At 50.0% G+C, this 17,029-nt stretch overlaps 6 protein-coding genes across 6 annotated transcripts; 4 read left to right on the top strand and 2 right to left on the bottom strand.

Annotated features, from left to right (window-relative positions):
- The first annotated feature begins 588 nt into the window (after window positions 1-588).
- On the top strand, window positions 589-4,523 carry BGZ61DRAFT_93505 (ankyrin repeat-containing domain protein). The gene is made up of 4 exons (XM_046257242.1): window positions 589-769; window positions 822-1,027; window positions 1,086-1,217; window positions 1,282-4,523. Exons 1-4 carry the CDS (start codon window positions 633-635, stop codon window positions 4,440-4,442), a joined length of 3,636 nt encoding a protein of 1,211 aa, XP_046111154.1. The 5' UTR covers window positions 589-632; the 3' UTR covers window positions 4,443-4,523.
- Window positions 4,524-4,905: 382 nt separating this feature from the next.
- On the bottom strand, window positions 4,906-6,933 carry BGZ61DRAFT_93483 (fungal-specific transcription factor domain-containing protein). The gene is made up of 6 exons (XM_046257241.1): window positions 6,899-6,933; window positions 6,299-6,843; window positions 5,944-6,217; window positions 5,721-5,896; window positions 5,489-5,675; window positions 4,906-5,439 (listed from the first exon to the last, which is right to left on the bottom strand). The coding sequence occupies exons 2-6, from the start codon at window positions 6,794-6,796 to the stop codon at window positions 4,955-4,957; spliced, it is 1,620 nt and encodes a 539-aa protein (XP_046111153.1). The 5' UTR covers window positions 6,797-6,843; window positions 6,899-6,933; the 3' UTR covers window positions 4,906-4,954.
- On the bottom strand, window positions 6,934-7,536 carry BGZ61DRAFT_93482 (uncharacterized protein). Its single transcript, XM_046257240.1, has 3 exons — window positions 7,410-7,536; window positions 7,210-7,332; window positions 6,934-7,133 (listed from the first exon to the last, which is right to left on the bottom strand). The coding sequence occupies exons 1-3, from the start codon at window positions 7,454-7,456 to the stop codon at window positions 7,016-7,018; spliced, it is 288 nt and encodes a 95-aa protein (XP_046111152.1). The 5' UTR covers window positions 7,457-7,536; the 3' UTR covers window positions 6,934-7,015.
- A 1,715-nt stretch (window positions 7,537-9,251) lies between these two features.
- BGZ61DRAFT_341270 (isoflavone reductase) lies at window positions 9,252-10,196 on the top strand (the record flags this gene model as incomplete). The annotated part of the gene is made up of 2 exons (XM_046239386.1): window positions 9,252-9,287; window positions 9,345-10,196. The coding sequence occupies 2 exons, from the start codon at window positions 9,252-9,254 to the stop codon at window positions 10,194-10,196; spliced, it is 888 nt and encodes a 295-aa protein (XP_046111151.1).
- A 1,308-nt stretch (window positions 10,197-11,504) lies between these two features.
- On the top strand, window positions 11,505-13,692 carry BGZ61DRAFT_490045 (P-loop containing nucleoside triphosphate hydrolase protein; the record flags this gene model as incomplete). The annotated part of the gene is made up of 2 exons (XM_046250287.1): window positions 11,505-13,397; window positions 13,444-13,692. The coding sequence occupies 2 exons, from the start codon at window positions 11,505-11,507 to the stop codon at window positions 13,690-13,692; spliced, it is 2,142 nt and encodes a 713-aa protein (XP_046111150.1).
- A 2,101-nt stretch (window positions 13,693-15,793) lies between these two features.
- On the top strand, window positions 15,794-16,972 carry BGZ61DRAFT_490044 (voltage-dependent anion channel; the record flags this gene model as incomplete). Its single annotated transcript, XM_046250286.1, has 1 exon — window positions 15,794-16,972. One exon carries the CDS (start codon window positions 15,794-15,796, stop codon window positions 16,970-16,972), a length of 1,179 nt encoding a protein of 392 aa, XP_046111149.1.
- Window positions 16,973-17,029: the final 57 nt, after the last annotated feature.

Genomic DNA, 17,029 nt, shown 5'->3' with positions numbered 1-17,029 from the left:
GATCCGGCCTCACAGCCTTGAAAATCCGGCCGGAAGAAATGATCACCCAGGCCTTTTGTAGCACATCCCTTCAGTTTCTAGCAAGATGAGGCCGCATACAGATCCGCGTATCCGGATATGTATCGTATTGGGGTGATGTCACACATTTAGTGGGTGGATTCAGATTCTGGCTGCAGCCACTAGCAGTTAGACGCGCAATGCAGGTTGGTTCAGATTCTGGCAATAGCCAATCACCGGTCTAGCGATGCAGCCTTTGCGGTTTTGGGTAGGTGAAAGTCGGGACATCTTGGGCATCTGGGAGCGACATTGGCGAGGCTACGAAACCCAAAAGTACCCACCGCCAATTCAGATTCTGGCCATGACCAGTCACAGCGCGTAAAGAATCGATGCTTGTAGGTACGGGGCGATCAAGCTGGTTCGATGCGGATTCAGGGTGCCGCCAATCAGCTATTTACGAGCAGCTGTGGCACCGCCTCCATCTCGTGCCAACTCCATCCGTCTTGCATCTCCATCCATCTCACATCATCTTCGTCCCCTCGCATCTCCATCCCACCTCATCTCTGTTTTAATTCGAAGAGACTGCGCCCTGGCGTCTGGCACTCAGTATCCTTGCCCCAGTCCTTCAGCGCGCAATGGGGCCCGCCCGATCCCAGCCCACCGAAGCGGAATGGCTTGAGCACAAGGCCATTATCCGGCGCCTCTACCTAATCGAGGAGATGCCGCTGAAGAAGTTAGTCGCTGAGCTTGGAGGGCTTGGGCTTGTTGTCTCGTCTGTATTGACTTATTTCATGGATGGCAATCAAACTGACCGATTTCTTTAGTGATGCACAGGTGGAATATAAACTGAAGCAGTGGGAGTTTCGCAGGAACATCGACAAGGCGACTTGGATCATCATAGATCGCAAGATCGCCAAGCGCAAACAAGAGGGCAAGGAAAGCCAAGTCATCCACTGTGGTAAGCGCCTGAAGCAATCGACAATCGACAAGGAAACAAATCGTCATCGTGACATTGCTACTGGAAACCAGCGTAAGCTATTCCCCCGTCTCCATGTCTGCTGATCTTTAATAACGGGGATAATATGTAGCACTGAGTCCTCTACCGACAACCCCAGCCGAAACGCATCTTGTCGTCTGCACCCCACCACCACTTGCAATGGAATTTACCTGGCCAAGCACATTACCATGGTTCAAATTCCAAAGGACGCAATTCTCTCCGTGTTAGTCTCTAGACTCGTCAATGACGGTTGGATTCGTTGAATCGCTAATTATCCGTGGCCACAGTGTTGTCCAATGCCCCCGAGATGCGAAGCTCAGAAGAAGACAGCAGCCAGTTGCTTGAGGCAGCTGATTCCAGGTCCCTTCTCTCAAGTATACTTGCGTCGGACTCGCAGCTGGAGTGGACGCATCCGCGGCCTGAAATCTCCCGGCTAGCTGCCCTCATCGGGAAATCGATGCCGGAATCCTACCCGGAAGAACATTTGCAGCGTGCCCAAGCTCTCCTCGACGGATCGAGCTACGAAGTCATCGACGAATGCCTGGCCATTGTCATCTACAACCTCTCCAACAACCTTTCCAGCTTATTCGACAACGAAAAGTGGAACGCGACTACAAACGTACTCCGGGAGTGCGGCATTCTAAATCTCCAAGCCAATCTCCGGGAAGTTCCGGATATTACCATCCATGGCTTCATGGATAACCTTTTCTGTGCGACAGTCTATCGGCTAACAAATCCTCGATGCGACAATGCAAACAACGGAGAAGCTTTGGACATACTCAAGTGGCTTCTTGCATCAGGACAGAGCCCGGACGCCAGCATAGTGACTCCTCGACAACTTGGCTCCACGGTAACACCTCTCCAGGCTGCCATACTCTGTGGCAACGTGGATCTGGTGGAACAACTATTAAATGCGGGCGCCAATCCCAATCTCACGCCATCCTATGGCAACACAGACTCACCACTTGAGCTCGCACTAAAGATGCATGGTTGCGGCGCTGCCGTTGTGTCACGCATGGCAATGCTCCTGTTGAAGCATGGCACTTCGGTGAACTTGGATCAAGCTCTTCACCTAGCCATCCTCAGACAGGACATGGACTTGGCGGGAGCCATTACGCTGCAAGGAGCCAATTTACGTGGCGCGTTGAAACAGGACAACGGCTTCGTTTACGAGCAAACTGCGTTGAGCGCGGCTGCCGCCGTCGGTAAACAGGAAACACAAGTCATTCTGGATTTTCTCGCTTCGGAATCTCCATCGACGCCAATGTCCAGTTTCATTACCCCAGATGTGATGGTATCAGCAGCTGTCGAAGCGAACAACGATGTCATTCAATTTCTCTACGATATTTCTCCTGCTAGTGTTTCTGCCAACCACTACGGCATCACGCCGTTGCATGTAGCTGCGAGGAAGGGGCATTTAGCAACCTGCCAGCTACTCCTTCAGCTCCATGGACCGCTCATTTCAACTACGGGATACCTCTCCCCCATTCATCTGGCAAGCTGCGGTGGGCACACAGACATTGTGCGATTGCTAGTTGACAGCAAGGCCGATGTGAATGCTCTCGCGACCATTGGCGATACCCCAGAACACAAAATTGCCGTCGAGCGATCCCGCCTCAACATCAATACGGATCGCGAGCCATGTGACCTCACCGCTCTCGAAGCACTTCTAGAGCATGCTTCTACTCCCGACCGTCGTTGGAACGTTGGTCACTTAGCATGCGCTACCATATTGATCCAAGCTGGAGCCCAATTAACGGGGTACGAAGTCATTATCGGCGCTCGAAATCGGCACCCCGAACTCCTCTCGGCCGCTCTGTCCGCCGGTGGCAGCCCGAATGAGCAGGACCCCAACGGAAATACTGCGCTGCAACTCGCATTGGACCTGCTACACAAGCAGCCTGAGAAGACACGCAGGCGTGGTGCGGTTGCAGCGGCGTTGCTCATTGAAAAGGGGGCGACTCTTTTCGGAGGAGAAGTGACCTCGGCGATCTATCTCGGCGATTGGGACCTGGTGAAGCTCCTATTGAGTCACGGGGGAAGTCTTTCGGATTGTGACAAGACTGGAACGACAGCTCTCGAAGCAGGAATTCTATCGCGAAACGCCGACAGCCTCTACAGCATACTAGAAGCACACACGGATGTTTACGATGCCGGAGCCCTGTGCGCTGCAATCACAGCCGGGATGCGCTCGACCATCATGCACTCAGTCATTGATCAGCTTCTGTCCAACAGACCTTCTCATGCGAGTCCGGATATTCTCGAGGCAACAGCGATAGGTCTTGCTGCGAGATTGGGAGATTTGAGTCTCTTGCGCAAGCTTCTTCAGTCCCTACCGCGCTCAGATGTCGCCCTGTTGCCAATCAAAATGTCGAGGAAGGGAATCTTGGCTGTTTCTCCCAACAAAGGCTATTGGCGTACCAAGCACTGCGTCAAAGGAAGCCCACTTGCTCTAGCTGTTATGGGCAGCGTTCCTGAAGCGTATCTGGAGCTTCTCAGCAGCGGTTACCAAGCTGATAAATTCACCTGGACAATCGTCAGTGATAGAAACGACATCCGAACAGCGCAAACCTTGGTCGACAACAACCAAAGACTGGACAATATTTCCTCACATCCAGTTCCTCCGATTCACAACCCACTAACGGGTCCTATTAAGTTCTGTCATAAAGAGCTACTACAGTTGCTTTTGGGCGCTGGTGCTGATGTCAACGAACACAATCGGACATTGGTGAACGGTAGGTCACCTCTGCAATTGGCCGTCGAGCTGGGCGACTTGACCATCGTGGATTGTCTCCTGGAAGCTCGAGCCGATGTCAACATCCCGCCTGCTTTCGAGGGTGGCGGAACCGCGCTGCAGTTAGCTGCTATCAAAGGCCATCTGGGGCTGGCGAATCATTTGCTTGATCTGGGTGCTCAAGTCGCGGCTCCGCCAGCACAGAAGTTCGGTAGGACCGCGATAGAAGGAGCGTCGGAGCACGGAAGACTTGATATGATGGAACTTCTATTATCTCACGGGGCTCTGAATACAGAAGTAGGGCACCGTCAGTACCTCAGGTCAGTCCAGCTAGCTACTAGTGAGGGACATTATGCTGCGGTAGAGCTTCTACGGGGCTACTGGGAGCGGTCCGAGAAGGACGAAAGATCTTCCAGTGAAGGCGACCCTATGGAAGGGTCATCCCCTAAAGAAGATGAACCCATGCTTTCTGCAGGGGAGGGAAGCCACGATGAGGTGGAAGGTAACGGAGGTGTGGCGCACACAGTTGGAGGAGATAGCCAAACGAACGAACCGGCTATCGATTGGGATCGCGCCATGGCACACCTACCGCACTGTTTTCCCGATCAAGAGGAAGAAGGCCGAAACACGACCGAGGAAGGAAATGCGGTAGATGAGATGGACTTTGGGTGGAACGACTTGCTTGGTCCCAGGCGGAGACGAGGCCCTCAATGAAACGAGCGATGCCGAGATGTGAGAGAAGCTGGCATAGTAAGCAGGGCAGACGTGGAAAATACACCGAATGCAACAGTCTTTGATTTAACGCCTGTGCAAAGTTTTGTGGGAGGTTCCAGGTCATTGCTTTCGTAGTTGCCCAGGTATTCATTGACGCTTGACGCTTACCTTGCCGAGACCAAAGAAATACGGTTCCCCGTGGGCTGCGACAGCAGCCGCTTAGATGCCGAGTTTTTACAAAATTCAAGTTCCACCAAACTGCTTAATTGCCTCGTCTCTTGGTCATAGTATGGTCACGCGTGCTACCACAAGGGGTTCGCTTTCGCTTAAAGATGCCGACTCTTGCCGCATGCCTCTTACCCAAGCATTCGTGAGAATAGACAATCTCAAAGTATACCCTGAAAAGATCCAATAAGATAAACACCCACCCACCTAAGAGAATTAGATCTTCCAAAGCAGTCCCGGTTCCCACTCCCATGGAATATACATTCGACCTTCACCAGAATTGCCGGTTATACAAGTGGGAGCTCTTCGGGATTTTCCCACAACCATGCATCCATCCATGCCATGTCAGAATCTGTGGCCCCTTCTTGAACATCTACCATCTCTACTAGCGAGAGTAGATGGCCCGGTGACATCCTATTTGGGTCCACGAAGTTCGCTTCGAATTCTCCAAGGCCAGTTTCAACCCCTTCGAGTTGTGGTAGCTCTGAGTGCAGAACAGTATCCTGCGGCCTTTCACTTTCTTGGGAGGGTCCGTCATCGACGATTTCTGGTCCCTCGTCCGTCCAAGTTTGCATCATTACTTCCAGTGACACTAATTCGGACTTGCGAAATCGGGCTGGGATGCTCCCCCTGTCAATTAGGTCATCGAGAAGGAGATTCGATTCGCTGCGTAGTGGCCGGTATGATTTGAGCCGTGGTGTAAGGAAGTGGAGCATCTTCAACACAAAAGCTGCCGAAAATATCCGTTCTAGATCAAACGGAAGAGAGCATTCTAGAAAGTGGTTAGTTTGTATCACAAGTAGACTACACTTGATACGTACCCAAAAGCCCTTCCTGTCGTAGAGCGCTGAGAATGTGAATCATGGTATTGCATGATTCTGCACAAGTTTTCAACAGAGCTTGTGTAGTTTCCGAAAATGTTCGTGAGGCCTTGGGTTCCCGGGACTCCTCCCTTAAACGGGCCTGGACCAGATACAAGAGTAAGGGATACATAGTGAGCAGGACGGCCTAATAAGGTCAGCAAATACTTTATTAAATCGAATTAAAGCATACCTGATGATAGACAAGATGCAAATGTGCTGCAGCACGGGATATCCCTGCTCCAGAGCCGTCGGAGGGAAGGGGAAAGCACCCATTCAGGTCACCAGCAATGGATGCGATCTTGGTGAGAACCTCCCGCACGCTAGGCAGGAAGCTCGCTTGTAGGCGTCCTTCGGCTCCATATACCTCTAAACACTTTGTTAAAAACGCCATTTCAGGAACTGATAGTACTTACTTCTAATAACTTGGAAGATAAGGCCCGATATTCTAACATGGATGTACAAGGAGATGTCGTGTTGGGTACCGTCCCGTTTAGGCATGGGTGTAGTGATGTCTTCCTCATGAACAGACATTGGAACACCTATAGTCGACGTAAAGGTCCGCTCGAGGATGTAGACTGTCCACCAGACCTTGTGGCAACGGTCTGCTGTTTCGGGACTCCAGATGCCATCTGTCGGGCGCTCCCTGTGTAGGCCAAAGACTAATGACATACGTGTAGCCTGTCCAGTCTAGACAAATTTGCGATTTTAGCCAAGTGTAATTTCTAACACAGTGTTTAAATGAGATTTCGGGTTCAAACTGAGACTTACGTATATGTATGCGGAATTTCTCATGTCGGCACTCTGCAAGTACAAGGCAATGATGCACAAGGCCTCAATTGCGGTCAAGGCGTCATTAAAGAGGTAAGACGAATCAGGCATGAGCGACATAGCTCGAGTAAAGAATTCGGATCGTGGGAGCGTCCTTGATCCCTTGGCTGGATTTGTTCCGACCGCCTTTGCCAGTGCCAGGACGGCTAGAAACTGAACATACCAAATCCTATTTTCTCCGGCATACTTGGCGGGATTCACATAGAATTCGCGGACTTGGTGGATGAAATTTGCTTCGTCGAAAAGATGAAATATTTGACCGACATGGAACTTGAGACTTTCTATCAAGTAGGTGGCATGGTCAATCGACGGTAGATTGTGAAACTTCGCAGCACTATCGAATGGTTGGTTACCCCAATCCAAGTCGTAGGCTCTGCTCTCTTCGTTTATGCAAACATCAGGCAGGTCTGATGCTTTGAGGTGGTCTCGGATTACCATCAATGTCTTGCGGCTGAAGGACCAGGTTGAGGATTCCCCGAGCCATCCTTCAAGGTCGCGTTAGTCATGGCGTCTATGTTCAAAACTGGCAAGTTCACTTACTCAATCGGCCTTTGTCATCCGATACGTAGGATAACTTTGCCGAAGCTAGGGGGTTTGATGGTTCAGTGGCAGACTCTGGTGTTGGTTGTGAGACTGGGGTGAATCCAGGTAGCTGGTTTAGTGCGGCGTCATCATCATGGCCGGAGGTGAATGATATCGCCGCTGCAGGAGCTTTGGATGTGACTCTAGCACGATCATCCGAGTGACTTGAGCGAGCCGCTGCTCTCTGGAGCTCCTGGAGATACCTATAGTTGAGTCAACTCTATCCCTGTACCACGGCACCCCATGAGTGATTGGATGAGGGGGTCTACTTCTGTGAGACGACAACCTTCCTCCCCTGGCCGTCAAAGTGGCAACTTAGGTTCTTGCGAGAGCAGTTGGTGCATGGATGCGACCCCGTACACCGAATCTTGCGCCGACGACACCGTTCGCATCTAGAGGGTGCACATCAGAGACAAGGCTTGGGACAGAAAGGTGGCATGGCTGGCGCCAAGGTGATGGCTCAACTTACGCGTTACTGGCCCGTCTACCACGGCCAGAAGCAGGAGGAGACTCCATATTTCATACTCGCAGTGACGGAGGCTCCCTATGCAGATGTCTGGCCAAGCGCAGGTCCGCTATGTCGACGAGAAGAGGAGTTCTAGAGAGCGCGGGACGTCCCAACCCTGAGCCAATAGCGACAGTTACGATGCACCTTACGACCAGTAGAGATTGGCCAATCAAGAGACAGACCTCCTCAAAGATAAGGTCTGGGTTGGAGAACAAGGCAAGTGAGCAAGTGAGCAACTGATCATTACCCGGATACTTGCGCTTTGTTGGTTTAATTGCTCGTCTTCCCCGCTTATCATGCTCATGCGTCATACGGTATTGATTAGTTCCACAACGGTCCCGAAACCGGTCCCCACCCTTCCAAAACGTCCGAGTCTACTCTTCAGTCATCCTGTCTCAAGCGTTCGAAGTATCGATAAATCTTTTATTACAGAATATACGAGAAAAGTCCCCCATTATTGGAGAAAGAGAGCGCTAGTATTTCAAGTGGCTAGATACAAGTAATCAACCTCTCACAGCTCGGAGATCCCACGCTTTGAACTAAAGGGATGCCAGTCTCTATGAAACTATAATTTCCCAGACGGTCACGGTTTCGGCTTATCTCTGGACTCGTTGACAGGCTCCCTGGGTTGAGCATCAAGCATGAAGCCGAGTCGCTTAAGTTTAGCACCCTTCTTACTCTCCCGCGACCATTTATCCTCGAGAAGTTGAGGAAGAGTGCCGTTAATAGAGTCCACAGCGAACTCACCAATGAGAGGCAGGAACTTCCATCGTTCAGAGAGCCACCTATAGCCATGTGCAAGTTGGAAAATCGAGGATGCGGGCATTTGAGGAATTCGCCGTTGGTGGTCTGCTCCAACCAGCAAATTCGCGTCTTGTAAAAAGGTCGATCAGCAACATCGGGGAAGATCTCTCGTAGGGCTTCCCGAATGTCACGCTCTGTGGAGAGAGGAAGCCCCAAATCTTGTTTCACGATAGCAGTGAGAGTTTAGGATGGCTTGTAGGCCCAAGATGAATCCTCAAGATGAGGAAGGCCCACGATGTTTAAAAAGAGAAACAAGTAGCCTGATTGATGCGGCTCTTTGACACCGAGTACCAAATAAATATGCCAGCATTGTTGAAGTACTATATTGCGGTGCAGGCGAGTTACAGGGTCTAGAGTGATTTCAAAGCAGCACGGGCGTCCTTACGAAAAAGTCCGTCGCGCCAGGAGATCATCAAACTGGCATGTTTCCACATTAGCTTTGCACAAACGTAATGCTTCCGATGGCCCCATCTTAGGTGCCTTAAGGCTGGACTAACTCAAGCGCGGCCACGGTCGGTTCACAATGTAGTCATCGTGCTTACTGGACTAATAATAACCATTGCCCTTGGAACTATCTAGATGCTGACATTTTGCATTCTCGAGAGCGCAGGAATTTGGACCTTGTGTTTTTCAATCGGTATAATACGATTTTCAACTCCGGGGATTCAAACAACAAACTCGGGAATTCTATGAAATCGTGGGACCTTGTTGCGACTCTGCAGTGCAAACAGACTGCGGACAGGTTACGTAATTATAACCGACACCGTTCTCTCGCGATTCGTCAAACCCAACATCGTCGCTTGGTAAGAAATGCTCTATAAGCATGTATACTAATTTGAAAATCCTAATGAGCCTTTGCTGGCCTCACCTTATGGAGATGAGGAGATTATATAGTGCAGAGTATCGCGCCATACTTTTCAATTTTGTGTCATCGAAACGCTGTCTACGCTTCACTTCCCCGTCGACTACCAATAACTCAAGCACTTGATCTTTTTCAAAATGGGCTCCTCTTTTAAGAATGTTCTTCTAATTGGCGTATGTCTCCCTCGTTGTGATTCTCCAATCGGTTTACTGACCAATGTTTGCTCATAGGCGAGCGGAAACCTGGGTGTCCATGTTTTGAAATTGTTCTTGGATTCTCCGTACAATGTCACTATCCTGACCCGCAAGGAATCGACCTCAACCTTCCCCGAAGGTGTGCCTGTCCTCAGGGCGGATTATTCCGACGTGAACGAACTCAAGTCCGCAATGGAAGGCCAGGACGTGGTAATTAGTATGGTTGCCGTCTTCGCAACAGGTGGTCAACAGAATCTGGTCGATGCGGCCATAGCCGCTGGCGTAAAGAGATTCTTGCCTAGCGAATTCGGGCCCCCCTCGCGAGATGAAAAGTTCGCCACCCTGCATCCTGCCTTGCCACCCAAGGTGGCCATGGTTGACTATCTGCGATCGAAAGAGTCTCAGATATCTTGGTCTGCGCTTATTCCAGGCGCTTTCTTTGACTGGGCTATGAGCATTGGACTATTCGGCTTCGACATCAATTCCAAAACGGTAACGCTGATCGACGGCGGGACTGCCGTATTCACAGCTACGACCCTACCGACAATCGCAAAAGCAACCCTTGCTATGCTAGAACACGCTGATGAGACGAAGAACCAATACGTCTTTATATCTTCCTTCCATATAAGTCAGAACGATATTCTCGATGTGGTAAACAAGCTTGACGGCCAGAAATGGACAGTGAAGCATACTACATCTGAAGAACTAATCGCCCAAGGCAACAAGAGGATAGCCGAAGGAGACATGTGGGGTGCCACGGATCTCGTTGGAGGTGGCGCGCTTGGCAAACAAGCTCTGGGGGACTCGAGGCCCTGGGGACTGTGGGACGAGAAGTTGGGACTTCAGAAGGATGACTTGGAGAAAGCTGTTAGAGAGGTTCTTTCCTAGAGCACAAGGTGGGACGTTCCGTGTCTATCCTAGGTGTCTGGGGTAGGCAAGGGGGCGTTAGGTCCTTGATTGGAGTGTGATCAGGACGTTGGCTGTGAGCAATTTAGGTCACAGTCTGGAAATGTGGCAAAGGTAGTTTGATGTAACTAAGTGTGTTGATAGCTGAAGGGCTGGTGTTCTAACGACAGCTAGTTCCTCGAATTAACATACGAGTAGTTTCATCGTGATGACGGTGTTGGTGTCTGTGATCATAGAGTGATTACGTATGGGTTCACTAATTTGCGTGCTCTGGGGACTAAGAACGGAAGGGCTCCTCCTGAGTTTTAATATAAATTATAGCCAGGCCGTAATACAGTAGATTAATCATTTAAAAATCTTTTAATTTTATTGCAGATATTGTGATTTTAGAACCTATAATAGCTGATATCTATAAAAGATATTGTAATACTCAAAAGTAATTTTAATAAAAACTATTTAATTACTATAGTAGCTATTCTTTTTATTTAATTAATTTAATTCAATAAACTTAATCTTATAGTGAAATGATGATACCCCCTAATATACAGTAAGGCTTATGACAAGCCTCTGTGCTTGTTCTGTGTAATACCTCAATCCTTTATAGGAGGAATGATGATAACTTGGTCCTCCATGACGACACAGTCGACATAATTTAGTCCAGCTCTATCCACCTTCCTCTTCAGTATCACCCTGCTCCTTGAGCTCTTCACTTAGTCTTCCGAGCCCCACCTTTCTCGGGCACATTAACTAAGTCACCATTATAGTGACTTATTATCATATCCAGAAAGGTCTGGACGAGCCGTGGAATCGGTTCAGTTTGCGAGGACTTCTAAATCTATCGCGCTCGATTACATCATTCCCGAGATTTCTAGATTCCTTCTTGAAAAACTTGTGAGAAAGATGGATGCTTGGGCGTTTTGGACGTATTTCCACGCTTTCCTTGTTTGGGCAGGCGTTGCTTCATAAGCTCGTCCAACGAGCTGTTGGTTGAGAAACTCGAAAGTCATAGTCCTGTATGTTGGTTCTGCCTCCGACAAACCTGAAACCCTTGCCCCTGCATATTTTAAATCACCCGTCGCATGATCCATGATGGCGCTTCGAAAGCGAATAGAATCTCGGAGTAACAAAGGGGGCTGAGGCGCAGTGAACTATAAACTTTCCCATATCTCAACATGGCCTCGGTAAACTATGACCTCTGGCATTAAATACCTCTGGTAGATCCATGGATTAGGGATACTCACACACTTTTTTTGATCCAACTTTGTTCCATATTTGTTTCCTATCGCCAACATGGATGTGTCGCTTTCTCCCGATGTTCTCAATCAACTCAACACTCCAGAGGCCCGGGCCTTGCACGATATCAGCGATGATCTAAGTGCCTGCGGCGTTGGCAGAATTGTCAATCTTCCTCAGATTATCGTCGTTGGCGAGCAGTCTTCCGGAAAATCTTCAGTTCTCGAAGCCATTTCTCATGTCCGCTTTCCGGTTGAGGGAGGCGTTTGCACTCGGTTTGCGACGGAGCTGGTCCTTCGCCAGGCAGATGAGACTCGCGTTGACGTTAGCGTCAAGTTCTCGGATCAGTCCAAGGCACCGAAAGCTTTCCAGAGAACTGGTTTCCGCGAACATGATCTGCCAGACATAATAAAAGAAGCGAAAGAATGCATGGGGTTCGCTCGGGCCGGGCAGGCATTTTCCAAGGACATCTTGCGACTTGAAATCCAAGGGCCCAGAATGTACCCGCTGAGTCTGGTTGACCTTCCTGGTCTCTTCCACACTCGCACCGAAACACAATCTCTCGAGGACAAGAAGATTGTCGATGAGTTGGTGAACAGCTATATGCGACAAAAGAACAGCATTATTTTGGTTGTTATTTCTGCAAACAACCAACTAGCGAATCATATAGCGTTGACGACAGTTCAAGACATCGACCCTCTCGGACAACGGACAATTGGAGTCATTACCAAACCTGATCTCACACGCACTGGGAGCAATGACGAGCGAACATACATCCGCGTTGCCAAGAATCAAGAGGGGGCAAACAAGTTGCAACTCGGATGGCACGTTCTACGAAACAGGGCTGAGGACGAGACAATAAGTCTCGAGGATCGGGATGAGAATGAAGTCAAATTCTTCAATACTGGAGCCTGGACATCAATTCCCAGCAACGATCGCGGGATCCAAAGCCTCCGGCAGAAGCTCAGTCTGATTTTGTATAATCATGTTCGCAACAGCTTGCCAGGTGTCATTGAGGATATCGAGGGAAAGCTTCGGGAGCGACAAGAGCAGTTTGACCAACTCGGGGTACCTCGGTCGACCCCGGCAGAGAGGCGATCTTTCCTGCTCACGATTGCTGATAAATTTCAGCGGCTTGCGCGAGACGGAATTGATGGCCGCTACAAAGATCCTTTCTTTGGTGATATAGAGGATGGAGCCTACAAAATTCGTGCCCAACTTCGGAATTTCACCCGTGCTTTTGATCACATTCTTAAGACCAAGGGATCAATGCAAGAGATATACTCGGCTGACGAAGATGAAGAGGAAGAGGAAGACATCCCTGAGTATCTTCAGAACCTCCTTCAACAGTATCATTATGACTTTCCGGATCCCGAGTTCGTCACGAGAAAGGAGCTTAATGCGCAGCTCCAAAAGCAAGCCGCGGCAAACCAAGGCCGCGAATTTCCAGGGTCACCAAACCAAGATCTCGCCATTCAGATCTTCAAAGAGCAGGCTGCCCCGTGGAAGAACATTGCCGAGTTTCACATTGGTTGCGTCACCCTTGCTACCAAAGCCTTTGTGGATGAACTATTTAAGCACATCGTCGGGCCACCAGAGACCAACAGTACTACAGATGCCATTCTATCCACATGTGTGGACCCTTTCTTTGAGGAAAAAGAGAACTTGCTCCGAGAAAAGCTTGAAGAATTGCTGAGGCCGTATCTCGAGGGGTACGCCGCTCCCTTGGACAACGACTTCTATCACACCTTGTCCCGAAGGTCGATGGACAGATTTACAACCCGGTTTTGTAACATTATGAAGGATGAGTACCCAGAGATGTTTGATAAGGACTCCAAGAAGAAGCTTAGCCCTGAGATGATCAATCGGGCGCTTTCTGTTCATAGAGAACTGGAAGCCGGGGAATTTGGCACGGACAAGGTCATTGACATGATGATGGTATACTACGATGTGAGTTATCGGAATAATATATTAAGCCACATGCTAACACCCCCAGATGTCACGACGTACGTTTACCGACAACGTAGTCAATCTGGCCATTGAAAGTTGCCTCGTCTGTCACATCCCCGATATCCTGACGCCGACAACGGTGGACCGTATGAGCGATGCAAGGCTCCACGACTTGGCAGCAGAGTCGCCTGACACGATCTCTCGACGACAAACCCTGAAAGAGGAGATTGATATCCTGCGCGATGGCCTCGCGCGATGTCAGTCTCGCAAACCGAGAGCCATCACAGGCAAGTAACACACTCAGAGGCTCGTATCAAGCTAACAATATGAAACAGTTTTGCCTTCGCCAGTCGTCAAAGCTGGTAAACCAGACCCGAGTAAGTATTTTTTGTTAAATGTGCGGAGAATTCAACCTGACAAGCCACAGAGCCATCCATGACAACCAACGTGCCGACCGTACCTGCGGCCAGGTCGCCTGAGCAATCGATTCCAAAGCCTGATAATACCAGCGTTCACACCCCGAGCTCAAACCCGGTAATTGCTGGAAATCCTACTCCAGGGCAAGCCAGTATCCCAAACCCCAATAATGGAACACCTTCTGTGTTTGATGAGGTACCGAGATCCAAGCCTGCAACTTTCTCGCTCGATCTATTCCCCCCAAGTGCTCCGGCAACTACTCCGCAAACCAAGTCTGGCATGTTCTTTGGACCAAGCAACACTACTGCCCCTCAGACCAAACCTGTCCAGGTAGCCGGTGGGCTTTTTGGGAGCAAGGCGCAAACGACTGATCCGCAAACCAAGTCTGAGTTTAGGTTCGGTAGGTTCAGTAAGTCCTTTACACTGACTGACACTGCTGCCCCTCAGACCAATCCTGCCGAGGCGTCCGTTGGTCTGTTCGGGAAACCACAAACGACTGGTACGCAGACTAAATCTTCGTTTGGGCCGAGTACAGGAGGCTCTGTGTTTGGCCTTGAGTATTGATGAGGTCCGCCGCCTTGCGACAATTCGACCGTATTTAGATAAGTCTGTCGCGGATGGAGCCGTTGACCGCTTCCAACACATCTGTACGCAGCCATGGTACTCGAGCAGGTCTCCCGAAGAAGTTAGAAAAGAGACGATGAAATTTCTCAATAATGAGTTCGCTTCATCCAACTAGAAACGACTGTCATTTATGTATCTAATTTTCGGTTGCAATTCAGTTCGTTATTTGCTCTTCTAGAAGTGTAAATGTGTTGTAATCCCCTTCTTCGGGCTAGCTTGGAGGACGGTCGATCTGATAATGTGGGCGATTCAATCACTCCAACAATTGCGTTGCCAATTCCATGCTGACCACCATTGAGCCTATAGCTCTTTACCCGGCGGTGTACCAGTCCATCTTTTTTTGGCTTCTGGTTCACCAGGTCTCACGCTCATGATGACACTCAATCTCACATCTTAACCCTACAGCAAGCCAGCTAGGCCAGCTTTTTCTTGCAGGTTCACGCTCCGCGAAGGTTTGTCGGGATACTATGAACTCATGCGACCAAAAGAAGATATACCGAGAATTCCCTGTGAATGGCGATTTAGACTGGGTTATTCTGGATCTTTTGCCTCTTACTCCTCGATAACAATCTCATCCTTCAACATGTTCGCAGTGACATGTGTATTCCTCCCTGCTAGATGATGGATCAAGTCTTTGACGAGATATGCAGAGGGAATACGGGATGCATATATCTGGATTACCACTTCTGCATCTAGTGATTTTTTATTTTTATGTCAATATGCAGAATGAAGAGATCGTTGAAAATGCTTCGCGCTGGTGGTTTGGGCAGCTCCAAATAGGAGCACTGCTATTCGCACACACAAGTACAAGCCTTTACACCTAAGTTTAGTGCGAGGTAATGTACCTTGCCTGTACGCCCACTGTAGGTATCTTAATTTGAGAAAGTTACCAGTTCCTAGCCTAAACTAAATTAAAAGATAGAATTTAAATAGTAGAATTTAGAGAGTATATACTTAGAATTAAGTTTATTTAATTTCTTAGATCTAATTAGTTATAGATATATTATTGAGACTTCTTGGCGAAATTTGGCGATATACTTAAGCGTGCAAGTAGCATTTTGAGTGTGTGGGAATAGCAGTACTCCCAACTAAACCCACCCGGATTAATCCATGCCGAGCATCGCATCTGCAGGCATGGTGTTCAATTGCGACAGGGCGGCCGACGTAAACCACCACCTGTCCACATGCTGGCCTTCTGGGCGAGGCATGAAAGCCACCTAGCACCTCGCCGGAAGGGTCGGACTGTTCCTCATCAGCTTCACGCGCCCGTCGGGCGCCATTGAGACACGATGCTCGCGCTATCATCGCACACCAACCTGTTCGGCCTCTCGCTGCCGCTCGTCCACGCGCAGAACATGAAGAAGGACGACTGGGAAGCAGGACACACTCACGCCGCAGACCAACGGCTCAGGTCGGCCGACGCTCTATCCAGTGTGCTCTTCTACGAGCGCATCAGACACTTCACATGGGCCTGGTTCACCCTTATCATGAGCACCGGCGGCATCGCGCTGTTGCTGCACGGCACGCCTCATCGGTTCCGCGGCCTCGATGTCATCGGCAAGATCTTCTTTCTGCTCACCGTTTTGCTCTTCGTCGGCCTCATGGCCGGTATCACGTACCGCTTCGTATCGACTCCTCCGGCGCTGAAGGCTAGTTTAATGCACCCGACGGAGAGCCTCTTCTTCCCGTGCTTTCTGCTGAGCATCGCTACCATTCTCGCCAACACCGCCGCGTACGGTGTCCCGTCCACTGGTCCCTGGCTGGCCGTTACCCTGCGGGTGTGCTTCTGGTTATACGCAGCGATCTCGGTCATATCGGCAATTGTACAGTTCTTTGCCCTCTTCAATGGCGCCCGACTACCTATTCACTCCATGACCCCGGCATGGATCCTGCCCATCTTCCCCGCCATGCTGACGGGGACGCTCGCGGCCGCCATTATGCCTTCGCAGCCGCCCGATCAACAACTACCAATGCTTGTCGCGGGCGTCACGTATCAGGGCCTTGGATGGATCGTTGCGTCGCTCATCTATCCATTATATCTCGGTCGCCTAATGCAAGACGGATTGCCCGCTCCAGCCATGCGACCGGGTATGTTCATTGCCGTCGGTCCAGCCGGCTACACCGCTGTGGCCCTCATCGGCATGGCTCGTGCCATTCCGTCCGACTACGGCTATTTCGCGACGTATCCTGCCGCGGAGCAAATGTTGCGTATCCTGGCACTCTGGGTAAGCCTTTGGATATGGTGCGTGGCGTTTTGGTTCTTCGGATTCAGCCTCATGGCCGTGTTGGCCGCGGCAACGAAATGGAAGCTTCGCTTCTCAATGGCGTGGTGGGCTTTCGTGTTTCCCAACGTCGGGTTTACTCTTGCAACGGGGTCCATCGGTCAGGAGTTTGACAGTGAGGGGGTCAAGTGGGTGGCTAGTATCATGTCGATTTGCATCGTCATTCTCTGGTTTGTGGTACTTTGTGCACAGATTGTTGCCGTACGGCACAAGAAGATTCTTTGGCCTGGACGAGACGAGGATAGACGATAGCTCGGCCCTTCCTATAGAGGTTGTGTACCTCGAATTTGTTACTTGCGGAGCACTTCA

This window comes from Ilyonectria robusta (assembly GCF_021365365.1).
Source record: "Ilyonectria robusta strain PMI_751 chromosome Unknown BGZ61scaffold_2, whole genome shotgun sequence".
NCBI classification, from domain to species: domain Eukaryota; kingdom Fungi; phylum Ascomycota; class Sordariomycetes; order Hypocreales; family Nectriaceae; genus Ilyonectria; species Ilyonectria robusta.
This window is presented reverse-complemented; position numbering and strand designations above follow the sequence as displayed.